Raw genomic sequence first — 25,288 nt, 5'->3', positions numbered from 1 at the left:
AATATTCAAAAAAAAAACAGAAAAAAATAACATTATTAAACCTCTTATAAACTTAGTGAGAAATTCAGTTTATTGAGCAATCAATTCTCGTCTTTTTTCGAAAATTAATATGATTTTAGAAAATTAAAAACTTTCGAGAAGATGGACATTAAGAAAAAATCAACTGACGTTACTTTTAAGCGATACAACGGTGTGAACAAAATGTCTAATAAATATTCAATTATCTTGCCAACGTATAAAGAACGCAAAAATTTGCCTATTGTCACATATTTACTTGCTAAAACATTGGATTCTGAGTAATCATGTTTTTTTATGAATTTAAACTAATACTTTTAAGAAATCTTAATTGGGAACTTATAATTGTTGATGATAATTCGCCTGATGGAACTCAAGAAGTAGCTATTCAGTTGATAGAAATATATGGGAAAAAACACATTGTTAATTTACTTTTTTTTATATTAAAAGTGAACTGATACAATTTAGATTTTGAAAACACGTCCAGGAAAACTTGGACTTGGGTTAGTTATTTTTTTTCTATATTTTTTATATTTGATGGCTTAGAACTGCGTATATATATGGTCTTCAGTATTGTACAGGTAATTTTGTGATTATTATGGATGCAGACTTTTCTCATCATGTAAAAATATATAATAAGTATAAAAATATCATTAACGAAGTTGGTTTAGCCAAAATATATTCCTCAATTTATTTCTCTTCAAAAAGAAAAATCTTATGATATTGTTTTGGGAACACGATATGCCTATGGTGGCGGGGTTTATGGTTGGGATATAAAACGGAAACTTATCTCTTTGGGTGCAAATCTTTTAAGCAGGATTTTACTTCAACATGGTGTTAGTGATGCTACAGGTAGTTTTCGTTTATATAAAAAAGAGGTTTTAGAAAAAATAATTGTAGACTCTAAAAGTAAAGGTTATGTTTTTCAAATGGTTTGTTAAATTTTAATTATTATGTCGTTTAATCTTATCTAGGAAATCATTGTAAAAGCTAGAAAATATGGGTATTCTATTGGTGAATTGCCTATTACATTTATAGATAGATTATATGGTGAATCTAAACTAGGCAGTGATGAAATTATTGGGTATATTAAAGGGCTATGGAATTTGCTTACTACTTTATAAATGTTTACGTGTTTTATAGTTTTCTTTTTTTAAAAAAAAAAACAAATATACTATGGTTAAAGTGGTTATACTCATAAACAAATACAACAAGTATTGATTGAACCTGAAATAGTTTACAATAACATATCTAATGGGTTTTCTAATGTAGATTTAAAAGTAGTTGCCCATTTTGCGCCAACAGCACCATCTACAACACGGTGATCTGAAGATAATGTCACTTTCATTCGTTTTTCTGTTTTAAACCCTTTTTCTGAGCTAGGGTCTTCTACAAGAAAGTCTTCAATTGATCCAACAGCTAAAATAGAAGCTTGAGGAGGATTGATCTAAAACTTAATTAATATGTTTTTAGAATTCAAAGATAAATAATACAATTGCAGTAAATTGTTCAATGCCATACATTCCCATATTTGAAATAGTGAAAGTACCACCCTAGTACTGATTAGAAAATATATTTATGATTATTAAATTACCTGATATTCTTCGGGTTTAAGTCTTCCATCTCTTGCTTTATTTGCAAGTTCTCTAACTTGCTTATTAATAGCAAGAAGACCTTTGTTCTGAACATCTTTAATAATAGGCGTAATGAGACCATTTGATGTAGCAACAGCAACCGATATATCTACGGAATGATATTGTCGAATAAAACTTCCAAACCATGAACTATTTACTTCCGGAACTTTTTGAAGTGCTATAGCTGATGCTTTAAGAATTATATCGTTAACTGAAATCTTATATTGACCATCTAAACGATTGTTAAGGGCTTCTCTTAATTTGAGAACTTTTTCCATATGAACAGATAAAGTAATATAAAAGTGTGGCGTATTTTGCGTTGACTCAGTTAATCGAGTAGCGATTGTTCTACGAATATTTGATAATGGAATATCTGTATATAAAGCACCAAAATCTATAGTTGGCTGCATAATAGAAATTTCGGGTTTATAATTTTCAACATCAACTTTAATTATTCGACCACTAGGGCCTGTTCCTTTGATATTTTCTAATTGGATTCCTTTCTCTTTAGCAAGCATTCGAGCAACCGGGCTTGCGAATACTCGATGATGTAATTCTGGTTTAGTTTTAGATGATATATTTAATTCTTCTATTTTTTTAGGTTCTTCTAAAGAATCCTTTTTTTTGGGTATTTCTTCTTTCTTAGGAGGTTTCTTTACTTCTACGTCATTAATAGTGAAATCAGAAAACGCTGGAATATCTGATTCATCTTCTACTAAGACTGCTATAGGCTAAAATGAAGATAAAGATAAAATACTAAAAATACAATATTATTACTTACTGTACCTATATCTACATCTTTTGTCCCTGATTCAAGTAAAATTTTAGCTATATAACCTTCATCCTGAAATTCAAAGTCCACTTGAGCTTTATCTGTTTCAATTTCTACTAAAATTTCACCAGGAGAGATCCGATCACCAACACTTTTGTTCCATGTCCCAATTGTACCAGAAGACATTGTTGGAGATAAAGCGGGCATATTTATAATATGATGTGTAGGAAACGCTAAATAATTTAGATTAAAATTACGAAAAACTAAATGTTTACATTTAGATGCATAACCTCGTTTTAAGTTAAAAATTCTATATGCTGCTGCTTGGAATTCCTGATGCAAATATCTAATTTAATTATTAAGACGTTTTGTTAATTCATTTCTCTTTTATTTTACATATTTCTAATATTTTTTGAATTTGAAAAATAGATATGTATTAAATTTGTCCATGACCTTCTAATTAAACTCATTTCAACTGATTTATTACCTTAAATTCTTAATATTTTAGATAATTTTAATTTTTAGTATTATTCAGAAGAAAATTCAAAATCGAAAGCTTTTCATAAGATTTATTCCAAAAAATATATCTTAAAAAAATATAATTTATTAAAACATTTTCATAATATGTGTTTTTATAAAAAAAGACTTATGAATAAAGGTATTTTAAAAAACAATATATTATATTTTTTGAACTTATCTTTTAAATGAATATTAGAGGAAAATTTAAAATTAAAACTCTTTGCTACTGAAAAATAATATTTGATTAAAACTCTTGATTTTATAATGCAATATATAAATGTATATAATATATATTTTTATCAATACTAGTTTACGAAAAAATGTTTGATATAATTTAAGTGTATTGCGTAATCAATTTTTTTTCTAAAAAACAATCTAAATTTAATAAAATTATATAATATTATATAATATTAATGCAATTTGCTTTATAAACAAAATAAATATTTGTATGAATTTAAAACATTAAGTGTTTTTAAAAATTTTTCAATTGCATTTTTATAATAGAAATAAAAATATGAATTAATAATCTTAGTTTTTTTTTTAATTACAGAAATATCGTTTGAATTATTAAATAATAAAAAATATTATATCTTTTATATATTTTAAACTTTTATATTATACTTTTTGAAATTAATAAAAAAAATATCTCAAATTAAAAATTTTTTTAAAAAAATAACAATAAGAATTTTTCATCTTTAATTTTTGTTACTATTAAATATCTTTAATATCTTTTAATTTAACTCAGATTTTCTATATCGAAAACACGAACTTGAGATTCTTATATCTAAATTATATTTTAAAATTGAAAATAAACACTTTAAAATAAAAAATATGATAGATAATGAAGAAAATATTGATGTTGATATAGATTTAGAAGGTCAGTATTCTATAAAAAGGAAAATTATTATTTTAATAAAAAATAAGAGCATTTTCAAAATTTATTAAAGTCAAATGAATTTATTGAAGATAATATTTTAGAAAGCTCCAAACAATTGGACAATTTGAATAGTTCAGAAGATGTTGAAAAGGAACTGCAAGAAAGATTGCAAAAAAATATACTAGATAGAAGTGAGGAATCACATTTTAATCATTTAGAAACATATGAAGAAACAATTAAAGAGTCACCAGGAAATTCATCAAATATCTCTGATATTGGTAGAAGCAGTATGGATAAAGAATTTGATATTATTAGTCATATAAAAGAAAGGTCCAAATCATTTCCATACATTTACAATTCTTCTATGGAAATTAGCCAAAAATCAGGTTTTGGATACATTGTTTTTGTTATTCAAGCATTAGAGATTATTCTTGCAACTAAAGAAGCTAAAAAAAATGGACAACTTAAAGACATTGTTTCTAAAACCTTGGGTAATTAGATGTATATTTAAGAGAAACATATTTACATATTTAGATGCTATAAAAACAAATGCATCTCCATCACCGAGCACTATATTGAAACCCTTACAATGCGCATGTTCAACATTTTCTTCTCAATGTACTATACCCGCTTTAGATTGTTTATCAAAACTTTTATCGTACTCTTTTTTCGTTGATCCTTCACCATCAATACAACCATATGATGATACTAACTCAGAACAAGAAGCAACTAAATCTACAATTCCTATCATGGAGCAAGTTATTGACACTATTTGTAATTGTTTTCAAGGAGATATTACTGATCCACATGTACAGTTACAAACAGTAAAAGCCTTACTTGCTGCTGTATTAAATGAAAATCCAAAAACAATCATTCATCAAAATACTCTTTTAAAAGCAATTCGTCAAACATATAACATATTTTTATTAAGCAAAGATACTTCCAATCAAATAATAATACAAGGAATTCTAACTCAAATGGTTCATACTATTTTTGGAAGAGTTAAAATAAGATTTGTAGAGAATTCGAAAAATAATAGCTTTTCTGAAACTATTTCTTCGCCATTTTCTTTTTCAGAAGAAAAAAATAAATCTTCTCAGCTTAATATTGATGTTATAGATTATGAAACACATCATTCTACAATAGAAACACTTAATATAGATGTTATTCAGAAAAAATTAACAAATTTGAAGACAGATTCTTCAGAAAAAAACATCTTGTATTTTTATTCATTATATTTTTATAAAAGAATTTAACAAATTATTAGTAACTCATTTGAAGGTCTTAAGTCACCTCAAAATCCATGTGACTTAAATAAAAAAGAACAGCAAATGCTTGACGAAAATCAACTTTTTATAAGAGATGCCTTTATTCTTTTCCGAATTCTTTGCAAATTATCTGTAAAACAGTCTCCTTACGAAAAGTACGTAATTTTGAAAATGATTTTTTTTATAATTGATTTTTAGTATTACTGATTTGAGATCACACTCTATGAGATCAAAACTTCTTTCATTACATTTGATATATTCTATTTTAAATAGTTACATGGAAATATTTACATCTAAAAATATTAAAATTTATATATTTTCAACATCTATTGCATTTACAGAAGCAATTAAAGAATATTTATGTCTTACATTAACAAGAAATTTTGTCAGTCCAGTTCAACAAGTATTTAATATTAGTTGTGAAATATTTTGGAAGATGATAGGTTCTATGAGAATGATGTTAAAGGTAATTATTCACTTAAAAAAAGTAGAAACTATTATTAATTTCAAAAGGTCGAAATCGAAGTATTTTTAAAAGAGATTTTTCTTCCTATATTAGAGATGCGTAATTCAACCTATCAACAAAAACAGACATTACTTGAAATTTTACAAAGGATATCAAATGATCCTAAAGTTCTTGTTGAAGTTTATTTAAATTATGATTGTGATCGTGCTGCGTTAGACAATATATATGAAAAGAAAATATATTCTCAAAAAAAAAATAAAAACTAACTTTTTTAGGATTATAAATATTTTATCTAAAGTAGCAACTTCGTCTTTACAAACAAATCAATATCAACAACATGCAGTAAAAGTATCTAATAAATCATCCATCAATTCGCCTTTACCCATATCTCCATTACCTATTCTAACAACATCTGAACATTTGGAAAATAATTTAATTACAATGGAATATAACTTAAAATTAAAATCTTTAAGATGCATAGTTTCTATTCTTCAGTCACTTATATCATGGTCTCAAGAAGGTGTTAAAACAGCTACTACTGAATTCAAAGAATTACCTTTAAATGAAAGTAATAACAACTCTAATGAACGTGTATATGATTTTAGACGATCTCTAACCATTGGACCTATTGTTTCAGACTCTATTGATTATTCTAATAAACTAAAAAGTAATACCTTAGATGATCCTGAGATATTTGAAGCTTTAAAACATAGAAAAAATATTCTTTTTGAATGTATTAAAAAGTTTAATTCCAAACCTCAAAAGGTTTTTTTTATAAAATATTATATTATTTGTAACACAAATTAGGGTATTGAAGCTTTATACGAACATAAATTTATTAAGTCTTTGTCTCCTAACGATATTGCAGCTTTTTTATATGAAACAGAAGGTTTGAATAAAACAGTGTTAGGAGAATATCTTGGAGAAGGGTACATACTTTAAGTTTTTAAATAAAAATAATATGTTCTTCTAGAGATACTGAAAATATTTCAATAATGCATTCGTTTGTTGATCTTATGGATTTTTCTCGAATGTCATTTGTAGATGCACTTAGGAAATTTCTTCAATTTTTTAGACTTCCTGGAGAAGCTCAAAAAATAGACCGTTATATGCTTAAATTTGCTGAACATTATATAAATTGTAATCCAGGAGCATTTGCAAATGCAGGTTTGCAACTAAATTTTAATTAAAATTATTTAATTATATTTTATATATAGATACAGCATATATCTTAGCCTACTCTGTTATAATTTTAAATACAGATTTACATAACCCTCATATTAAAAAACGTATGTCTTTAAATGATTTTATAAAAAATACTGGCAAAATAAATGATGAAGAATCTCTTTCTGAAAAATATTTAACTGAAATATATGAAGAAATATTAAGTAATGAAATTGTACTTAAGGATGAGCAAGATGCTGCTCTTATTTCTGGATTAGCACATTCATCTTATGGTTTTGCATCAAATATTAGTAATATTTTAGGAATAATTGGTAGAAATATTCAGCGTGAAACGTATATGACTGCTTCAGAAGAAATGGCTAATAAAACTGAGGTAACATTATTTTCTTTATTATTGAAATTATATATATATATATTAGACACTTTTTAAAAACATTCTTAAAGCTCAAAAAGAAGGCCTTTTAAAACCAACATCAATTTATTATAGTGCTTCTCATTTTGAACATGTTGGACCTATGTTTGAAATTGCATGGATTCCAATTTTAGCTAGTATATCCGATCTTTTGCAATCACAAGATGATTCCTCCATTGTTTCATTGTGTCTTGAAGCATTTAAACTTGCTATACAAATATCATGTTTATTTGATCTTAAATTTGCAAAAAATGCATTTATTAGCACTTTAACGAAATTTACAAACCTTGGAAATCTAAATGAAATGAAAATAAAGAATGTTAATAGTATTAAGGCTCTCTTAGAAATAGCACTTTCGGAAGGAAATAGTTTAAATGAATTATGGAAAGATGTATTAATATGCGTTAGCCAATTAGAAAGATTTCAACTCATAAATTCTGGTGTTGATGAATTTTTTATTCCTGACATTGGAAATGCAAAAATAAAAACGTAAGCGAAAACTTTTTAATATAATAGTTATTGAATATTCTAGACAAACATCTCCAAATGGATCTCAACGAAATCAATCATTTCAACTAGGTCGTTCAAGTTTACGTTTGAAACTAAATTCTCAAATTACATATAATAAAGCAGTTGCCGAGGAAGCCGGATCAAGAGAAGTTACTCATCTCGTAGATAAAATATTTACGCAAAGTGCTCATTTGTCAGGAAACGCTATTATAGACTTTGTTCGTGCATTAAGTGAAGTTTCTTGGGAAGAAATACAATCTTCTGGATCAAGTGAAAGTCCTAGAATGTTTAGTCTTCAAAAACTGGTAGAAATATCCTACTATAATATGGCTAGAATTCGCATGGAATGGTCGAATTTATGGATTATTTTGGGTAAACATTTTAATAAAGTATTTTTCTTTATTTAAAGAATGAACTAAAATATTTTAGGTCGGATGTCTTCAAAATACTGTTGTAGTATTTTTTGCTTTAGATTCTTTACGCCAATTAGCAATGAGATTTTTTAATACAAAGGAACTTTCGTATTTTAAATTTCAAAAGGATTTTTTAAAACCTTTCCAATATATATTAGTAAATAACCCCATTGAGAAAGTAAAAGAAATGGTAAGAATGTTATGATTATAAAAATAATTAATTTCATTTAGGTTTTAATTTGTTTACAACAAATGATACAAGCACGTGCAAATGATATTCGTTCTGGTTGGAGAACAATGTTCACTGTATTTCAATTTGCAGCACGAGAAGAACATGGTATTATGTTATAGTTATAGTTTTAATAGATGTTAATGAAATATAGAAAATATTGTTAATTTTTCATTTGATATAGTTAAACAACTATCTAAAGAAAATTTGGATATTATTGTATCTCAAAATAGTTTTGCAGATCTTATTATTTGTCTTACAGAGTTTTCAAAAAATGACAAATATCAAACAATTAGCTTAGAATCAATGAAACTTCTTAAGTCAATTATTGATAAAGTCTTAGAATATCAGGAATCACCACTAATGGATAAAAATCAAGAAAAAAGTTTAGATGATGATTCTATGATTAAATATTGGTTCCCTGTTTTATTTGGCTTTTATGATATTCTTGTGACGGGTGAAGATTTAGAAACTAGATCTAGGTATTAAAGATTGTTTATTATTAATAAAATCAATAAATAACTTAGAGCTTTAAATTATTTATTTAACATATTAATTTTATATGGCACTAATTATACATCAACATTCTGGGATACTGTATGTAGACAATTACTTTTTCCGATATTTATTATACTTAAATCTCAATCTGAAACATTTAAAGTTAATGCACAAGAGCATTTAAATTCTTGGATTTCTAATATAATGATTCAAAGTCTTTTAAATATAGTAGAATTACTGGATAAATATTTTGATATTCTTGAGAAAATGTTAGATGTATTTCTTGAATTTTTGGTTACTTGTACATGTCAGGGTAAGTCATAATTTTTTAATTAAAAAAGTATTGATCTAATACAGAAAATGATATATTAGCAAAAACTAGTATTAGTTGTTTTCAGCAGTTAGTTTTGCGAAAAGTAGATGCTTTAAAAGATAATCATTGGTGTCAAATTGTTAATACTTTTGAAATATTGTTTGAAACTACTACAGCTCATGAGCTTTTCAAATTTACTCCCACTGATGAACTAGAAAGTATAAATAACATCGAAATTGATTCTAATAAAATTGGTATATATTTATTTTTTTAAAAAAAAATAATTAATATTTAGAAACATCAATAGAAACTCAGAAGCTCAGTAATATTTCACTCAACAATCTTTTTTCTCCAATTAGACAACTACAAATGTTTGATACACTTAATGAAAATAACATAATTGAGCCTCATCAACTTTCTATTCCTCAAAGGAAAAAGTCAAGAAGTTTAATATTAAAATGTATTATTCAATTGTTCTTAATTGATTCACTGGGTGAAATTTTTAAAAACAATGATGTTTTTCTTAAGATTCCTTTAAAAGAACTTTTACGTATAATAAACATATTAGAAAATAGTTGGAATTTTGCACGGCAATTTAATAGTGATAAACAATTGAGAATAAATTTATGGAAAAATGGTTTTAGTTTATATATATTTAAGATAATTTTTAACATTAGTAAGGTTTTATGAAAAATTTACCTAATTTATTACGACAAGAGACCAATAGTGTATCAGTTTGTTTTACAAGTCTTTTTAAAATATATTTTGATACTTCTGACAAAATTGTTGATAAAGATGTTGTTAGGAAAAGGCTTATTATGTAATTTCTTTTATTAAATATTTTAAGTTTAATTAGTATAGGATTTTCAAAAAAGTTCTTGTAGTATATTGTTCTTTAGACATAGAGTCACAATTACGAAATATCCAAGCATGGAAACATGTCATTGTAGAAAGTTTGAATGCTTTTATGAAATTTGAAGATGTTGATGTAAGAGATTATCTTTAGTTTTGAGACTTTTTTAATTTACATATATAATAGTTTGTAGAGTATATTAAGGAGTTTTATGAATTTGGACTTAATATTCTTGGAAGAGACGGTATCGATAGCGAAATAAGAATTGTTCTTAGAGAATTATTTAAAAAAATAGGTGATATTCTTCTTAAAAACAAAGAACAATAAAATTGTTTTTAATATATTTCGGGAAATTATATATAATCTTAATTAGCATTTTGAAAAGCAGAATTAGGAATATAGTAATGATTTGGTATTGTACTATACCAATGACAGATTTAGTATGGATCTATTAATATATAAATAAGTAAGATGCCTTTTTATTAACATGTTATATTTAAATGGTTTTTAAAACATGTTTGAATTAAAAAAGTTATAGAAAATTAATGCCAATACTCATAGTTTAATATATACATATTCTTTTTACATATTTTTTAATTCTAATTTTTCTTTTTGTTTTCTTTTTCCCGTAACGATTTTGAATACAGGATTCCATTCAAGCTCTTTTTGCTTTTGTGATTTTAAGGCATCAGTCCAACTTTGTACACCAGTATTTTTTTCAAGCATTCCATTATCTGAAGATCTATTTTCTAATCTTCGTCTAATAAATTCCTCTGCAAAACGACGTCCATCGAGAATTGCACTATTGGCATATATACTATCTGAAATAATTTCAATAGTTTCTCGATTAGGCTCCACTGGAAGTGACATAAGCATTTGAAGGAAATCATCAGCTATAATTAAGTTAAAAAAATAAAAATTATATAATGATATAATGGACTTACAATTGATCCCTGGATTTAATGCCTTAAGAGACATCTTGCACCAATTAAGAAAATCGTTTGAGCCGCTTTTTGTAGTATTTTCTGAAATATTAGAATTAGTTAAATTAGAAGATTGATTAGTAGATGATATGCTGTTAAATTTGAGAACGTTCGGTTTCTTTTGGTTATGATCCAAATTTCCTGCTTTTGATGCAGATATTTCAGTGCCTATGCGCGAAGATGTTGTAATAGTTGAACGTGAAATAGGTCGTCCATCAGGGCCAACAGTTATCCAAGGTGTCTGAGCTGGTTTTTTAAACGAATTAATATAGTTTCTAGTAGGTAATGATGCAGAGATAGTATTTGTAGTAATTTGTTCATGAAGTTTATTTACTTTTACATTTTGTGCTAACTCTTCTTCATGTTGTATTTCGGCAAATGTTTTTTTTCTAAAAGGAATATTAGGTGACTGCCATACGCATCCTGTATTATGATTTAATGCAGAAACAGGCGAGCTTTCCTGTATGCTACTTGAAAATCCCCATGTTGCTGTTTCTGGGAGATTAGTAGAAATAACATGCATTTCTTTTTTAGTAGAATTAACTTTTTTAGAATATTCTTGATTTACAGGTATTTCTTGCACGCGATTCTGAGAATTTCTTACTTCTGATTCTTGAATTTCACGCAAAGAAATATTCTTTATATTATCTAAAGCATTAGCCCACGGTGCAATAGAATGTGTATGAGTTTTTTGAGATTCCGTATTTTGTTTTATTAAAGAATGTTTTAATACTTGATTAGTATTTGGTGATTCTAAATATTCTACATCTTTCTTTAATTGTTGTTTTTGTACATTAGCAGTATCATTAGTTCGGATTGCTTCTGATTTTGAAAACACAGCTTCTAATGGATTTTCAGTGAAATTTAATAAATCCCTTTGTCCAATATTGAAAATAGGAGACGCATTATTTACGTCTACTAGCTTTTCTTGAACTGTTTTGCTAAAATTAGGAATAAATTCAGAAGATTCTTTATCGACTCTAGATATTTTTTCTTCATTCAAAAATTTATTTCTCGCTATAGATTCAGAAACATTATTTTTTAACGATTTTATTGGAAATGCTTCTTGTTGTCTCAAAAAATTCATTTGCATTCGTTTTTCTGGATGATTTTGAGTCTGTTTCTGAAATTGGTATCTTTGACGTTGAATTGCAAATTGCGTCAACTGTTGTTGTTGAAATAAGTCCTTTTTATGATGTGCTAAAGATTGTTCTTCTTGTTTCCTATGTTCTGGTACATTTCGCTGCTCTACAGCTAAACTAGACCCGTAAAAAAATGGATGAGAAAAAGATGATTGGTGATTCCATCCTGGAATTGTAGGAACTGCTGGTGCTACAGAACCCACATGATCAAAATCGACGCATATAGGTGTTTGAGATTCTAAATTAGATCCTAATCCAGGTGAGTTCCATCCATCTATTGGATTACAAAAACTTCTTGTCGGAGTTATTTGTGTTTGTGTTTTATTAGGAAAAGCTAATAAAAAGGGCTCTTTCTGATTCCCAACACGTCTTACTAGCGAGCTTAAAGGTTCAAAATCTTCATCATCTATTTGTTTTACAAGTAACGTAGGCTGAAAAAAACCAGCTTTGTACCAATCTTGCATTTTTAAAGCAGAAAAAGGACCCTGTATAACACCCATAGGATCTTTATAAAGCCAATTTAATTTGTTAGGCATAGTTGCTATTCTAGAAGGCTGAGGTTGTAACAATGATGGTTGGGAAAAACTAGACTGTTGAGAAATAGAATGCTCATAAAATTTCTCATTTTTATTATTTTGATTCAAAAACGTAGAATTTGATGGACTAAATAATCCCAAAAACGGTGTCTTTTCTTTTTGTATGTTTTCCAAAGGCTTATTAATATCCAAATCAGTGTTAAATTTGTTTTGAAGATCTTCAAGTGTTTTATCATCTTTATTTTCAGAAATATGTCCTGATACTTTTTTCAAAATATCATCTGAATCGTCATGTTGAAAAGAAGATGAAGATGTTGCTGAAACAGGAGATGAAACTTTTGCAAATTTTTGAGAATCAAACATACCTAATGCCTGTAATCTTGAAACGTTTCTTCCAGAAACAGATCCTATATTCTCTATAGATGGATTAATAACATTAGATGGTAGAAAATGAGTATTAATTTGTGGAATAGATGATTCAGGAATACTTTTAACTATAGGTTTATTCTCATTTTCTTTTTTATGTAGATTCTCAAGCTCAGAATTTTTAGCTTCTGTAGAAGATGGAATAATTTCATCATTTTCATTAGAAAAAGTATTATTTTCAGGTGTTTCAGAATTCAATTGTAAGTTCGGTGAAGTCCAAAGTTCGGTACCAAAAGTGTTAAAAAAACAATCACGAGATTTTTGAACATTCAAATTTTTAAAATTTCCTCCTATATCTTTACTTCGTACTTTCTGATTATCAAGCCGAGAATTATTTGGAAAACGTTCATTACGGGGTGAATAAACACGACCCATATAAGAACGTGTAGTTCCATATACAGAATTATTCATTGAATCATTAGCTCTTCTTTTTTGTTCGCTATTAACAGGTCCTGTGAAAAGTTTTTTTTCATCTTCATTCATCTCTGATAATGATACAGGAAATATAATTTCATCACTTGATACTTGAGAAAATTGATTAAGTTCCATTGGTTTTGGAATCCCATTCTCCGACATTAACATATCCTTCCATATAGACAACAAAAACTCTTTGCTGTATCTCAATGAACCTGATAATGGTGTTAAGGATGGTTCAGATGAATTATTAGGCTGAGATGATAAAGAAAGAATAGATGAATAAGATGAATGTTCTTGAGGATTCTTTACATTACGTTGCTTATTTTGAGGTATTCCAGAGGGAGTAAACCCTTCTTCTGATACATTATTATGTGGCCCTTGACGCATCCTAAAAATTCCAAGTATATAAGCTTTTTTCTTTTAAAAAAAAAGAATATTTATCTCTCATACCATTCAGGACCAAATCTCATACTACTTGATGCCGTCATATGCTAAATTTTTTCAATCAACTTTTAATACAATAATTCAATATTTCTTCTGTTTTTACTCTTTTTCGAAAATCCAGAAAAATCGAATTATCGGTCAATTTTTAATTATCTCTTGATAAAATCACAAAATAATTATAAAAAAGACAAATAACAGTTTATATTTTATAAATTTATCTTTTTATGTGGTTCTAATTTCTTTATTTATATTTTAGTTTCTCTTTTTCTGCAAATATTGGTTGATTTTTTAAAATGTACATAGATGTACATAGATATTTATTATTAAAATATTTAGAATTATTTTTATGGGCATTATAGAATTTGTTTTCTTTTTTTCTTCAGTACTTACAATTATTTACTATTTAAATATTCTTTAAAGAGTAAAAAAAGATGTTTTTATTTTGTATTCAAAAACATTATTCATAAATTGAATTAGATGTTTATGAAGTAAAAGGTCTAAAAAAGGAAGATCAAAAATTTTGTCATTTATTTAAGAATATTTTAAAAATCTTTTTAAAAATTAAAAAAACTAATTTAAATTTTTAATAAATTATATACATTACTGTTTAAGGATAATAAAAAATATTTAATTACAATATTATCTTGTAAACTATAAATAATTCTGAACAAGGTATATAAGATACATAGCTGCAAATTATACAAATCATATTGAATAATATAACGTTTATTCTTTTTGCAATATTTATAATCATATTCTGTAAAGTTCTATTAATTTCAATATCATTTTTAATTTAATACATTTTTTTGAAAAATTTTACTAGAGAACAAAATAAATTATATTTAAAATCAACAAATTAAAGATAATGAAAACGTATCATCGATCTATTTAATCTTAAGTTTAATATTAGCAAAAACTTTACAGAAAATAAGGGATTAAAATAATAAAAATATAATATTATTTAGTTTAGAAAAAATGAGAGTCACGAAAAACATTGTCTAGATACTCTATCTTTCTTTTTTGTTACATTAGTAATAAGAAATTCAAATATTTAGCTATAAGAGTATTTGGATAAAAAGTAAAATTTCTAAGTATTTACTCTGTAATATAACTTTTATATTAAAAATAAATTTAAAATACATTAATTTTAACAAATGAGTTTCTAGAAAACAATAAAAAAGAATATTTTTAGAACATATTCTTTTTAGATATTAATATTTAATATACAAATATAAAAATATAAAAAAAGATAAACTAGAAATATTTTTATAAATAAAAGAACATATTAAAATATTTAACATAAATCTAAACCAAAAAATTCTTATGACTATTTTTAAACATTTATTTACCAATTTGTACCAATGTCTAGTCACTTCAAATAATTAAAAAGACTAAAATGCTAGTAAACTTTTTTTTCTAAAACTTAAACAAATAGTATTTAGTATTTCATATATTGTGTCTTCCTATTTTTTTTTAAATAAATAGTTCACTATTATTTTAAAGTATAATTTTTGTAAATCGGTTAGCGTTGATTTAAAAATCTTAATCTATATTTTCTTAAACTACAAAAAAGAGTATAGAAAAATAATATCAATTTTAAGATAAAGATAACAGTTTTATAAATAAGTTAAAATAAATCATAATATTTATTCTTATATTTTAAATGGAATGCTGGAAGACTTAAAAGAAGACGATTTTTACAAATTAGAATGGGCACTTATTAAAGGACATGATATAAATATACAAATAGGACAACTAGTTAGATCTGTAATTGATGGAGACTTTAAAACGGTATTTTCATCCCCAGAAATACGAGAAATTTTAGGAGAAAATGAAGGTCATGTAAAACTTCCAGAAATACTTAAAACAAATATAGCAATATATTTTAAAGATATATTTTCAAAAATTCCTTCTACACTGGAAGGAGAGTTAATGATTCTTTTACTTGGCATTTCATCAATTCATGCATTTATACAAATTCATTTTACAGGACCCAAACCTATGTTTGATTCATATATTTTATTTCCTAAAAGATGGGAAACGATACTTAATAAGTCAGATTTTGAAAAAAATGCTTTAAAATGCTTAGAAATTGATAATGTATATCCATATCATCTTATTCAGTCTCCTACTTTTTTATTAGTATCAAAGCTTGCATTTTCAAACATATTTAAATATAGTAAAACGTATTTATGGTGGAGAGCAAGAATCGATTTCATCCATCAGCGTATTTTAGACGAGCATGTAGCAGTACTTCATGACTGTATTTTTAAAAATATGGAAACTATAGCAAAAGAATGTGAAAAACAAGAATATTATATTCGTGCTTGTTATGCACTTGAGATAGGCTTATATTTGAATTATTATGGACGGAACTCTATTTCTTTTGACTTTATTAAAAATGCAGCAAAAGAAACTGGTCTAAAATGGATTTTAACAGGATTTTTAGGTCGTAGAACGAAATTCCAAACATTTGATATAAGTCAACTTGTATTAATCGCAAAAGGAGAAAATAATATTGAAAAAACATTGGAGACAATTCACAAAATACCTAAAATACTTGATTTAAATGATGATACACTTCTTGAAACAATATCATTTAAACCTAAAGAAGTAATTTCTTCTGAATCAATTGAAAATGATAATATTCCAGAATCTTTAAAAAATACTGACCCTAATAATCCCTCACTTCTCAGTCCTTTGGATGCATGCATTTTATTAGCTCTAACTTTATTTATTAAAAATACAAACCCTAATGATGGACTAACAATGGAAGAAATGGCACCATATACAGAAAGAGTATTAAAACATCCTATAAATTGGACTGTATATAGCATGGCACTTCTTATACGCTGTAGATTAGAAGCAGGAAAAGGAAGAACTATGGAACGAAGTGTTTTACAATTGCAAGTTCTTGTTGATCAACTATTAGATGATATAGATTCTATAAATGATTTTACAAATAATTTGCAAAACAATACATCATTTTTGCGAAAACCATTATCATGCGGAGAATCTGCATCTGTAAAAGAAAGATTGACATATGGATGGCAGCTTTTACTTCTTCCCCGTTGGACTTTAGAAGAAGAATTGGCTAATAGATATTTATCTATAGGTATGATTAAATCAGCATTAGAAATTTTTGAAAGGTTAGAAATCTGGGAAAAAATTGCATTGTGTTGGACAGCATTAAACAAAGAAAATAAAGCAATTGAAGTTCTTACTTCACAACTTGCATTAGAACCCAAGAATCCTAAACTATGGACACTTCTTGGCGATATACAAAGAAACCCAAGTCACTGGATAAAGGCTTGGAATGTTTCTGGTAATCGATATGCTAAAGCTCAAAGATCTCTTGGGAAATTTTATTATTCAGAAAAAAAATTTAAAGAAAGCGCAGAAGCATTCAGGTTATCATTAGATATAAACCCTTTAAATTATGCTGCATGGTTTACTTATGGATGTTGCCATTTAGAACTAAATAATTGGGAAATGGCATCAGAAGCTTTTACTCGTTGTGTTAGTTTAGACCCATCTGATGGAGAAAGCTGGAATAATTTAGCCTTGTCATTTCTTAAATATAATCCTCCAAAAAAGTATGATGCATGGAATGCATTAAGACAAGCACTTAGTAATTCTTACGAGTCATGGAGAATATGGGAGAATTATTTAACAATATCTTTAGATATAGGTGAATGGAATGAAGTAGTAAGATCTATAAATAGATGCATAGATTTAAGAGCGCATAAAATAGGCGAGAATATTATCGATACAAAAATTCTAGATATACTTGTAAAAGAAATAATAAAAAATGAATATACAGGAAAAGAGAGAGGATTTTTAAGACATGCTATTGATTTAATAACAGTTAAAATACCTCCTTTAATAACATCGAACCCATTATTATGGAAATTTGTAGCTAAAATAAATATTTGGAGAAACAAACCATTAGATGCCCTGGAGGCTTATATAAAATCATATCATATATGGATATCTAAGTCAGATATAAATACTAATAAAGATGTATGGACAGGAACCGTAGAATCAGCAGTGGAATTAATTGATACATATAAAAATTTTGGTTTAATAAAAGATCATACAGATAATTTAATTATCTCTGATTGGAAATTTAAGGCAAAAAGTATTCTTCGAACATTAAAAGGAAAAGGCCAAATGTTTTGGACTGAATCTAAAGAACTTGTTATAATTAATGAATATTTAAAAGAATTTCAAAATATCTAGACCATAAATCATTAAAGGTAAATCATTATTAAAGAAACATTCAATAAAATTTTATTTAACACAAAATTACAATTCATATTTATTTATAGTTTTATATAATATATATAAACACTAAATACATTAAAATCTACTATTATAAATAAAGGTAATTTTGGAAATCTAACAATATTTTGCTTGGAGAATAATCTATTTTATTATCCAAAGAGGATGAGTCTTCCGGTATTTTCTCATATTGCTCTTGTATATGATCAGATGGAATGTAATCTTCAATCACACTACTTAATATGTCAGAATCAACGCAATTCTCTATCTCAAGTTGCTTTAATGTTTGATCATTGCATTTTTCTGAAATACATGAATTATTATAAAAGTAAGGATCATAATGCGGTTGAACTGATGCATATTTATGAATCTGATTGGTATCATTAACCATATTGTTTTGAGGAAATGACACTGTATTCTGATAAAAACCTTGAGAATTAGTAGACAAACAAAAATCAGATATCGATCTTGTAAGACTAGAAGAGCTATTCAAATAAGGATATGTCCTTTCAGAAAGTACTGAAGGATGAAGACAATTAGAGTTAACAACCACACTATCCTTATTGTACGCATTTGCAGGATTCTGATAAGATGTCAAAAACGATTGTACATTCGAAGTATCTGATGATGATGGTACATGAACATGATATGTACGTTTTGATCGTATACAAAGCGATTCAGGTCCATCAATATCATCCACATTCTCTTCTAAAGGCATATATACTTGAGAGCTATCATTTTCTTTAGTAGCTGAAGATACCACCTGATACGTATCGATAACAGAAACACTTTCCTGAGTATCACACCAACTAGAAATTATTCACAATAATGATCAAAATTATCTAAAAAAACAAACCCATGCGATTTTGAATTAACCTTTTCACTACTCTGTCCCTAAATATTTTTATCAATAACTATACATTATTATCCACAAAAAATTCAATATACTTTTAAAGTGTCTGTTTTAAAACATTTGTTGATATATTTTTGCATCATGGCCTGTGCCGCACCTTCATTAGTATCTGAGCAATACTGAAAAACAAATCAACCATGGAAAGTAAAGGAAAAAACAAACATACAACATGACATTTATTTTTTGTATCAAAAATAAGTACTGTAATATCAATTCCACATAAAACCGATAATTCATACGCCTTCTTCAAAAGACCATTTCTACGCCGGGAAAATGTCGTCTATATACAACTCAATAACCTTAATATTAATAGTATCATAAAACACACTGTTTGAATATGTGGATTTTCAATTTTTTTAATCTAAAAAGGCCATAGCCATCATTAGAAAAAAAAAAACAGAAAACACACTCCATGTCAAATTTACTTGAATCCTTTTCTTCCCCATCAAAATTCAGCAAAAAGTAATAAAAATATTCACAAATCAAAAACCAAAAATTTTAATTAAAAACAATTAAAACATGAAAAATCTCTATAAACTCGAGACATTCAATATATGGAAAATACTAACAAAGCTAAATCCTTATTTTAAACCAGTAATTTAAACGGTAAGACCAAAATTTAAATCAATGTTCAAAATTCTAAAAAATATTCATAAAAAACAAAAGAATAGAATACAATGGTCTCTAAAAATATATTTAAAACTCCATTAAAATTTAAATTAAAATAACTTTAAAACCAATCTTATAATTCATTTTTATTATATATTATTATTTGATTTATCAGCAAACTCTTCGTGCCAAACATCCGGAGAGGAGTTGCAATGGAACGCACTAATCCAAAACAAAAAGTAGATAATATACACTAATAAAAGTCTCCAGAAAATACATATGAAACTAAAAATATTAATACATATCACATAAATATTTGTTATCACCAAACATAGCTCTTAGACTTAGATGCTTGTTACAGTAGTTAAAGTATTGCACTTTGTATATGTTCGATGTCTATATACATAAAAACATGTTATTTATGTATAAGTGTTATCTTTTTATTATATATATACTTTATATCCAGGGTTCATATATTGTATATATATTACAATATATACATATACCTTAACTCATACATTACACTGCAATATATGTTTCTATAATATTGTACAGTATAATGCATTAATATACACGTCAATCTATATGTTAATATATGCAAGAATGCATTTATTAAAATATATTAAAATATTAATATATATCATCTACTTCAAAATAAACTTCCAAAATTCAAAATTCTTTCAAAAATATTCATATATATACTCATAAAGGTAGTTAATTTCCTATTTTTACCAAACCAAGTTAAAACTCAATTATAACATATATTTTAGTTTTAAAGTTCAACTATAATACTATTATTTAAACTTTTTAAAATAAAATAAGCAACTATACATATATATATATAATGATAGTACACTTGTAATAGATAAATATATATACTATAAAAACGTCTTCAGCATTTTATAAATAATTTACACACTTGAAAACTTGAAAAATGATTAAACAAACACTCGTGTATAAATAATAAAGATTGTACTTAATAATAAATATCTTATAAAAAATAGATAATAGTGTTTCTTCATTTTGCAGGACACTGGAATATCCAATAAACGAATTTCATAAATAAATCTTAAAGAAATACAAAGAAAATATAGGAAAGATACAAAGTATTTCTTGAACAAAGAAGAGAATGAATTTTTTTATATAAATATTTATAAATATTTCTTCCTATTTATTTATATGTCAAAGTTTTCAATCGAGAAAACAATTTTATAGGTTAATTACGGAAACACTGAAATTATAAGACTATCAAAATTTATAAAATACTAATTAAAGATAAAAAATATAAAGATAGTAATAAGCATTTTTAAGAGAGGCAGAAATATCTTTAATAAATGTCTTATTAAGAAAAAATTTACCAATAAAAATTTTGTTAACAGGAAATTTATCGATAAAAATCTTATAAAGGAGTTAATATCATTTATTCTAAAAATATATATCTTAAAGTATATTAAAGATATCTTAAAAATATATTAAAAACACATTATTTAAAGACACATTACTTAATAATAGAGTATATGAATTAGGAAGATATTATATGATAGAAAGGAATATAATAAAAAATATTTTAAATAACACAGCTAAAACTAAGTAACCAAAGACATATCAATGATGAAAATATCATATTAAATATAAAATAGAAAAATATTATCTATGATATAATTATCTATGTTAAACTTATATTAAGGACACATTGTTTAACGAAGTAACCTAGACAACCGTAGACAAACGGTAGCAAAGCATCAAAAGTACAAATTAAATATAAGAACTATTTGAAGAGTTTTTAGCAATAATGCGTTAAATAAAACATTTTTAGATAGTTTCAAGGAACTATGAAAAATATTTTTATGTATTTTAAGGTAATTTGACTAAAAAATTGATTGAAAATTGATTAATCTGTAATATAGATTTAAGATTTGAATTTAGTTTGTATTTAAAATATACTTAATCATAGCTGGGCTTTAAACTTAACTCTGTGTTGGATACCTTTTTTAAGGGTTATTATTTACAAAAAATTATAATTATTTTTTGTTTTTTTTTTGAAATAAGAATTATATATACGTATGAATCAAGAACCAACATATGTCTATTTACCGCCATCTTTGCGGTATCCCGTTACAGTGGTCTCAGTAAGGATCAAAGCAGAAGATCAAGTGAAAAAGCATGATGCTCTATTATCATATAAATATCAAGGAAATTATACAGAGTATGAGGACGGATCAGAACATGTGGTTGCTTGTGAATATGTTGAAGTTTTTCAGAGCCCGATTGAGGGCATGATTAAAGCATGGTTTGTTGAAGAAGGAACAGTTGTAGAAAATAAAGATTTTCGTATTCTTTCTATTATTGAACCATGTTTACATTCAGTTCAATATTATGGATTATGTGCAACATGTGGCAGAGATGTAACTCAACAAGATTTTACAGGATTTTTGGACTCTACAAGAGCAACAATTCAAATGTCACACGATGCTACCAAATTAACGGTAAGTAAAGAAGAAGCAACAAGACTTGAGCGCGAAACAATGGAACGTTTACTCAAAGAAATGAAACTTTCACTTATTGTTGATCTCGATCAAACAATCCTTCATGCAACAGTAGATCCTATAGTTGGTGAATGGCTGTCTAATCCTTCATCAAAACACTACTTGGCAGTTCAAGACGTTCAAAAATTTTGTCTTAAAGAAAACAATTCTGGTATAGGTAATTGGTATTATGTTAAAATGCGCCCAGGTTTAGAACAATTTCTTGAAAATATTAGTAAACTTTATGAAATGCACATATACACTATGGGAACACGAGCATATGCAGCATCTATTGCCCATCTCATCGATAAAGATAAGAAATACTTTGGTGACCGAATTCTTAGTCGAGATGAAAGCGGTAGTAAGTTCCTTTACTATTTTAAACTTTTCTCAAAAGTCTCTAAGGTACTACACGAAAAAATATACAAAGACTTTTCCCTGTTGATACAAGTATGGTTGTTATTATTGATGATCGTGCAGATGTATGGCAATGGAGTCCAAATTTAATAAAAGTTACACCTTATGAGTTTTTCGTTGGAATTGGCGATATTAATGGTGATTATCTATCGAATAAGGTATTCTTTTTTTTAATAAAAAATATTAACAACCAAAGCCTACATTACATAACTTTTCACCAAATATGCTTATTCAATCATCAGCATTACAAGATTTCCCACTTGATCAACAAAATATAGTCTATTGTTCACCACAATCACATTTTATGTCTACAGATAACAATAGTTGTCAAAATATACTTATAAATGATCATAATACTATATCAGAAGAAAAATTTCAGGAAAAAATTTATGAAAAAAAGACTAAAACACCAATTCATAAAGATCACAATAGTTTATCAATCATTAATGATCAAGAAAAAACAAACCAAGTACTTGATAAAACAAATGACGAAGAGAAAGCAGATGAAAAAATTTCTTTCCATAATAATGATACAGAGTTATATCGCCTAGAATTATCCTTAAAAATGGTTCACAAAGAATTCTATAAAGAATATAACAAACTTTTAGAAGCAAAGAAAAAATCATCTAATCCTGATATAAATAAATTAGATATCAAAGTTATAATGCCAATGCTTAAATCAAATGTATTGAAAGGAACCAATCTAGTATTTTCAGGCATAGTGCCCATGGGAATGGATGTTTTAAGGTAAAAATATTCTAAATATAGTATTGATTTTATAAACAAAAATAAGTTCTAATATTGCTCAATGGGCTATAAATTTTGGTGCAAAAGTTTCTAAAAATATTTCTAATGATGTAACACATTTGATAGCTACAAAGGTTTTTTTTTTTTTTTTTCAAAAAATTCTCATTAATCTTATATAGATACGTACAACTAAAGTAAAAAAAGCACTTCAGCAAAAAAATATTAAAATAGTATCCATTGATTGGCTTCTTCATTCTATTTCTCATTGGAAACGATTACCTGAATCTGATTATCAATTATATTCATTCTCTAGTGATATCTTCAATACCCAACTTCAAGAAGAATTTCATTCTTTAAATAACAATATTGAAAATTCATACAGATTTATTTCTTCTGATGATGACGATGATATTGAAAATTGTAAACATAAAGATTCTTTTATTCTTTCTAAAGAATTTACACCAAAAGACACAAATATGCAAAATATTCCTGAAAATGTAAATAATCAAAACGTGATAGACTCTATTGATTGGGAAGATGCAATGAAAGAAGTTGACGAATTTTTAGAAGAATCTAGTGATAATACATCAAATAGCGAGGATACATCTAAAGACAAGATGTATCTTTTTTTTTAAAAAAATAAAATTTAACTCTTTTTAGTGTTTCTACTTTTGAAAAAAAACGAAAAATATCTCATTTATTGGAAATTGACAATTCTTGATATATAAAAATCATGAAATACGAAAGCGTTAAAAATACCACTTTTCATAAAAATATTTATCTTTGTTAAATGTTTACGGTTTTGCATATTAAAAAAATTAAATATTTGAGTACTAAAACATTAAAGGTTTCAAATGTTACTCATTATCAATTATATATAAAAATAACACCCATTTTTATTTTTTTAAGAGTTATCTTTTCATATTAGTAAATAGTGTTTAACTATATATTTAGGGCATATTATGTGTTTTATAGTTTATAAAGAATATACATATATTATTTTTATAACTTTTAACGAAAATATGTAAAACTAAATATTAGAATTTTAAATTATTTTTTAATAAAAAATATTGTTTTAAACATATTTCTTAAAGTATTTCAGAAAATTAGTGCTTCTTATGACAATTTTAAGAAATCTTTTTGGCGGTGCTATTACTACATATATTCCTGAAGATTTTGTAGATGCAAGGTTAATTTGAAAATTATTTTTAAAAATATATTTATTCTATTTAGTCAATTTAGACAAATACCAGATCATCAAGAAGTATTAGTAAATGTTAATGATGAAAGAAGTCTTATGATTGAAATCCTAGAATTTGCATCTGTAGAAGATACAGATGTTGCAAAGTTTCATTTTGATGTTTTAGCAAAAGATAATGATGCAGAAGAAAGTTTAATCTTAGATACATCACATATTACTTTGGAAAGGTTTTTACTTAGATAAATTATTTATTTTTTTAAAAAATATTAGTAAACATACAGTTTATCTTCTTGAAGGAATACAAAAAGTATTTAAATATGATAAACGAACAACTAATCAAAATGAACAAACTCAATATATTCCGTCTATACCCTATGTTATAATTTTATTATCTGTTTTACGTTTACATGAGAAATCTACTGACATTGTCATAACTATAAATGTTCCATTTTCAGAAATACAAGGTTTACCTTTATTTCTCAAAGATTCAGAACTTTTAGTACAAGAATCAACAAGCACTTTAAATTTGAACCGTTTAGATCTTTTAAAAGATGTTTTTAATATACAAGAAATACAATTTTTGACAAAAAAAATGCTTTTAAATCTTTTAAATACTTTTCATATTCATGACTGGTCATTATTTCAAAATAGTTAGTTTTTAAATACTTATTTAAATAATA

General features: G+C 26.0%; 9 protein-coding genes across 9 annotated transcripts; 5 read left to right on the top strand and 4 right to left on the bottom strand.

The window, feature by feature from the left end:
- Positions 1-201: 201 nt before the first annotated feature.
- On the top strand, positions 202-1,139 carry T551_02321 (uncharacterized protein; the record flags this gene model as incomplete). The annotated part of the gene is made up of 6 exons (XM_018374584.1): positions 202-296; positions 338-437; positions 484-518; positions 562-637; positions 687-947; positions 990-1,139. 6 exons carry the CDS (start codon positions 202-204, stop codon positions 1,137-1,139), a joined length of 717 nt encoding a protein of 238 aa, XP_018229156.1.
- A 113-nt stretch (positions 1,140-1,252) lies between these two features.
- On the bottom strand, positions 1,253-2,891 carry T551_02320 (pyruvate dehydrogenase complex dihydrolipoamide acetyltransferase; the record flags this gene model as incomplete). The annotated part of the gene is made up of 6 exons (XM_018374583.1): positions 1,253-1,462; positions 1,509-1,568; positions 1,610-2,380; positions 2,431-2,654; positions 2,697-2,767; positions 2,818-2,891. The coding sequence occupies 6 exons, from the start codon at positions 2,889-2,891 to the stop codon at positions 1,253-1,255; spliced, it is 1,410 nt and encodes a 469-aa protein (XP_018229155.1).
- An 880-nt stretch (positions 2,892-3,771) lies between these two features.
- On the top strand, positions 3,772-10,291 carry T551_02319 (uncharacterized protein; the record flags this gene model as incomplete). Its single annotated transcript, XM_018374582.1, has 21 exons — positions 3,772-3,817; positions 3,865-4,308; positions 4,352-5,036; positions 5,085-5,240; positions 5,284-5,551; positions 5,599-5,762; positions 5,827-6,316; positions 6,359-6,480; positions 6,525-6,718; positions 6,769-7,109; positions 7,156-7,637; positions 7,681-8,047; positions 8,088-8,261; positions 8,303-8,408; positions 8,455-8,782; positions 8,828-9,111; positions 9,156-9,365; positions 9,407-9,748; positions 9,793-9,931; positions 9,973-10,099; positions 10,151-10,291. The coding sequence occupies 21 exons, from the start codon at positions 3,772-3,774 to the stop codon at positions 10,289-10,291; spliced, it is 5,610 nt and encodes a 1,869-aa protein (XP_018229154.1).
- A 255-nt stretch (positions 10,292-10,546) lies between these two features.
- On the bottom strand, positions 10,547-13,956 carry T551_02318 (uncharacterized protein; the record flags this gene model as incomplete). Its single annotated transcript, XM_018374581.1, has 3 exons — positions 10,547-10,857; positions 10,909-13,856; positions 13,919-13,956. The coding sequence occupies 3 exons, from the start codon at positions 13,954-13,956 to the stop codon at positions 10,547-10,549; spliced, it is 3,297 nt and encodes a 1,098-aa protein (XP_018229153.1).
- A 1,624-nt stretch (positions 13,957-15,580) lies between these two features.
- On the top strand, positions 15,581-18,154 carry T551_02317 (tetratricopeptide repeat-containing protein EMW1; the record flags this gene model as incomplete). The annotated part of the gene is made up of 1 exon (XM_018374580.1): positions 15,581-18,154. One exon carries the CDS (start codon positions 15,581-15,583, stop codon positions 18,152-18,154), a length of 2,574 nt encoding a protein of 857 aa, XP_018229152.1.
- Positions 18,155-18,287: 133 nt separating this feature from the next.
- T551_02316 (uncharacterized protein) lies at positions 18,288-19,555 on the bottom strand (the record flags this gene model as incomplete). The annotated part of the gene is made up of 6 exons (XM_018374579.1): positions 18,288-19,005; positions 19,053-19,090; positions 19,145-19,228; positions 19,276-19,389; positions 19,438-19,470; positions 19,535-19,555. The coding sequence occupies 6 exons, from the start codon at positions 19,553-19,555 to the stop codon at positions 18,288-18,290; spliced, it is 1,008 nt and encodes a 335-aa protein (XP_018229151.1).
- A 312-nt stretch (positions 19,556-19,867) lies between these two features.
- On the bottom strand, positions 19,868-20,191 carry T551_02315 (uncharacterized protein; the record flags this gene model as incomplete). Its single annotated transcript, XM_018374578.1, is given in 4 exon segments — positions 19,868-19,940; positions 19,971-20,003; positions 20,020-20,114; positions 20,174-20,191. The coding sequence occupies 4 exon segments, from the start codon at positions 20,189-20,191 to the stop codon at positions 19,868-19,870; spliced, it is 219 nt and encodes a 72-aa protein (XP_018229150.1).
- A 1,590-nt stretch (positions 20,192-21,781) lies between these two features.
- T551_02314 (protein serine/threonine phosphatase) lies at positions 21,782-24,042 on the top strand (the record flags this gene model as incomplete). Its single annotated transcript, XM_018374577.1, has 5 exons — positions 21,782-22,604; positions 22,649-22,818; positions 22,857-23,407; positions 23,454-23,541; positions 23,587-24,042. 5 exons carry the CDS (start codon positions 21,782-21,784, stop codon positions 24,040-24,042), a joined length of 2,088 nt encoding a protein of 695 aa, XP_018229149.1.
- Positions 24,043-24,525: 483 nt separating this feature from the next.
- Positions 24,526-25,263, top strand: T551_02313 (Ran GTPase-binding protein MOG1; the record flags this gene model as incomplete). The annotated part of the gene is made up of 3 exons (XM_018374576.1): positions 24,526-24,596; positions 24,641-24,835; positions 24,879-25,263. The coding sequence occupies 3 exons, from the start codon at positions 24,526-24,528 to the stop codon at positions 25,261-25,263; spliced, it is 651 nt and encodes a 216-aa protein (XP_018229148.1).
- Between the last annotated feature and the right edge of the window lie 25 nt (positions 25,264-25,288).

The sequence above is a fragment of the Pneumocystis jirovecii genome (assembly GCF_001477535.1).
Source record: "Pneumocystis jirovecii RU7 chromosome Unknown supercont1.10, whole genome shotgun sequence".
NCBI classification, from domain to species: Eukaryota; Fungi; Ascomycota; class Pneumocystomycetes; order Pneumocystales; family Pneumocystaceae; genus Pneumocystis; species Pneumocystis jirovecii.
The sequence above is the reverse complement of the archived record's forward strand: the minus strand, read 5'-3'. Positions and strand labels throughout refer to the sequence as shown.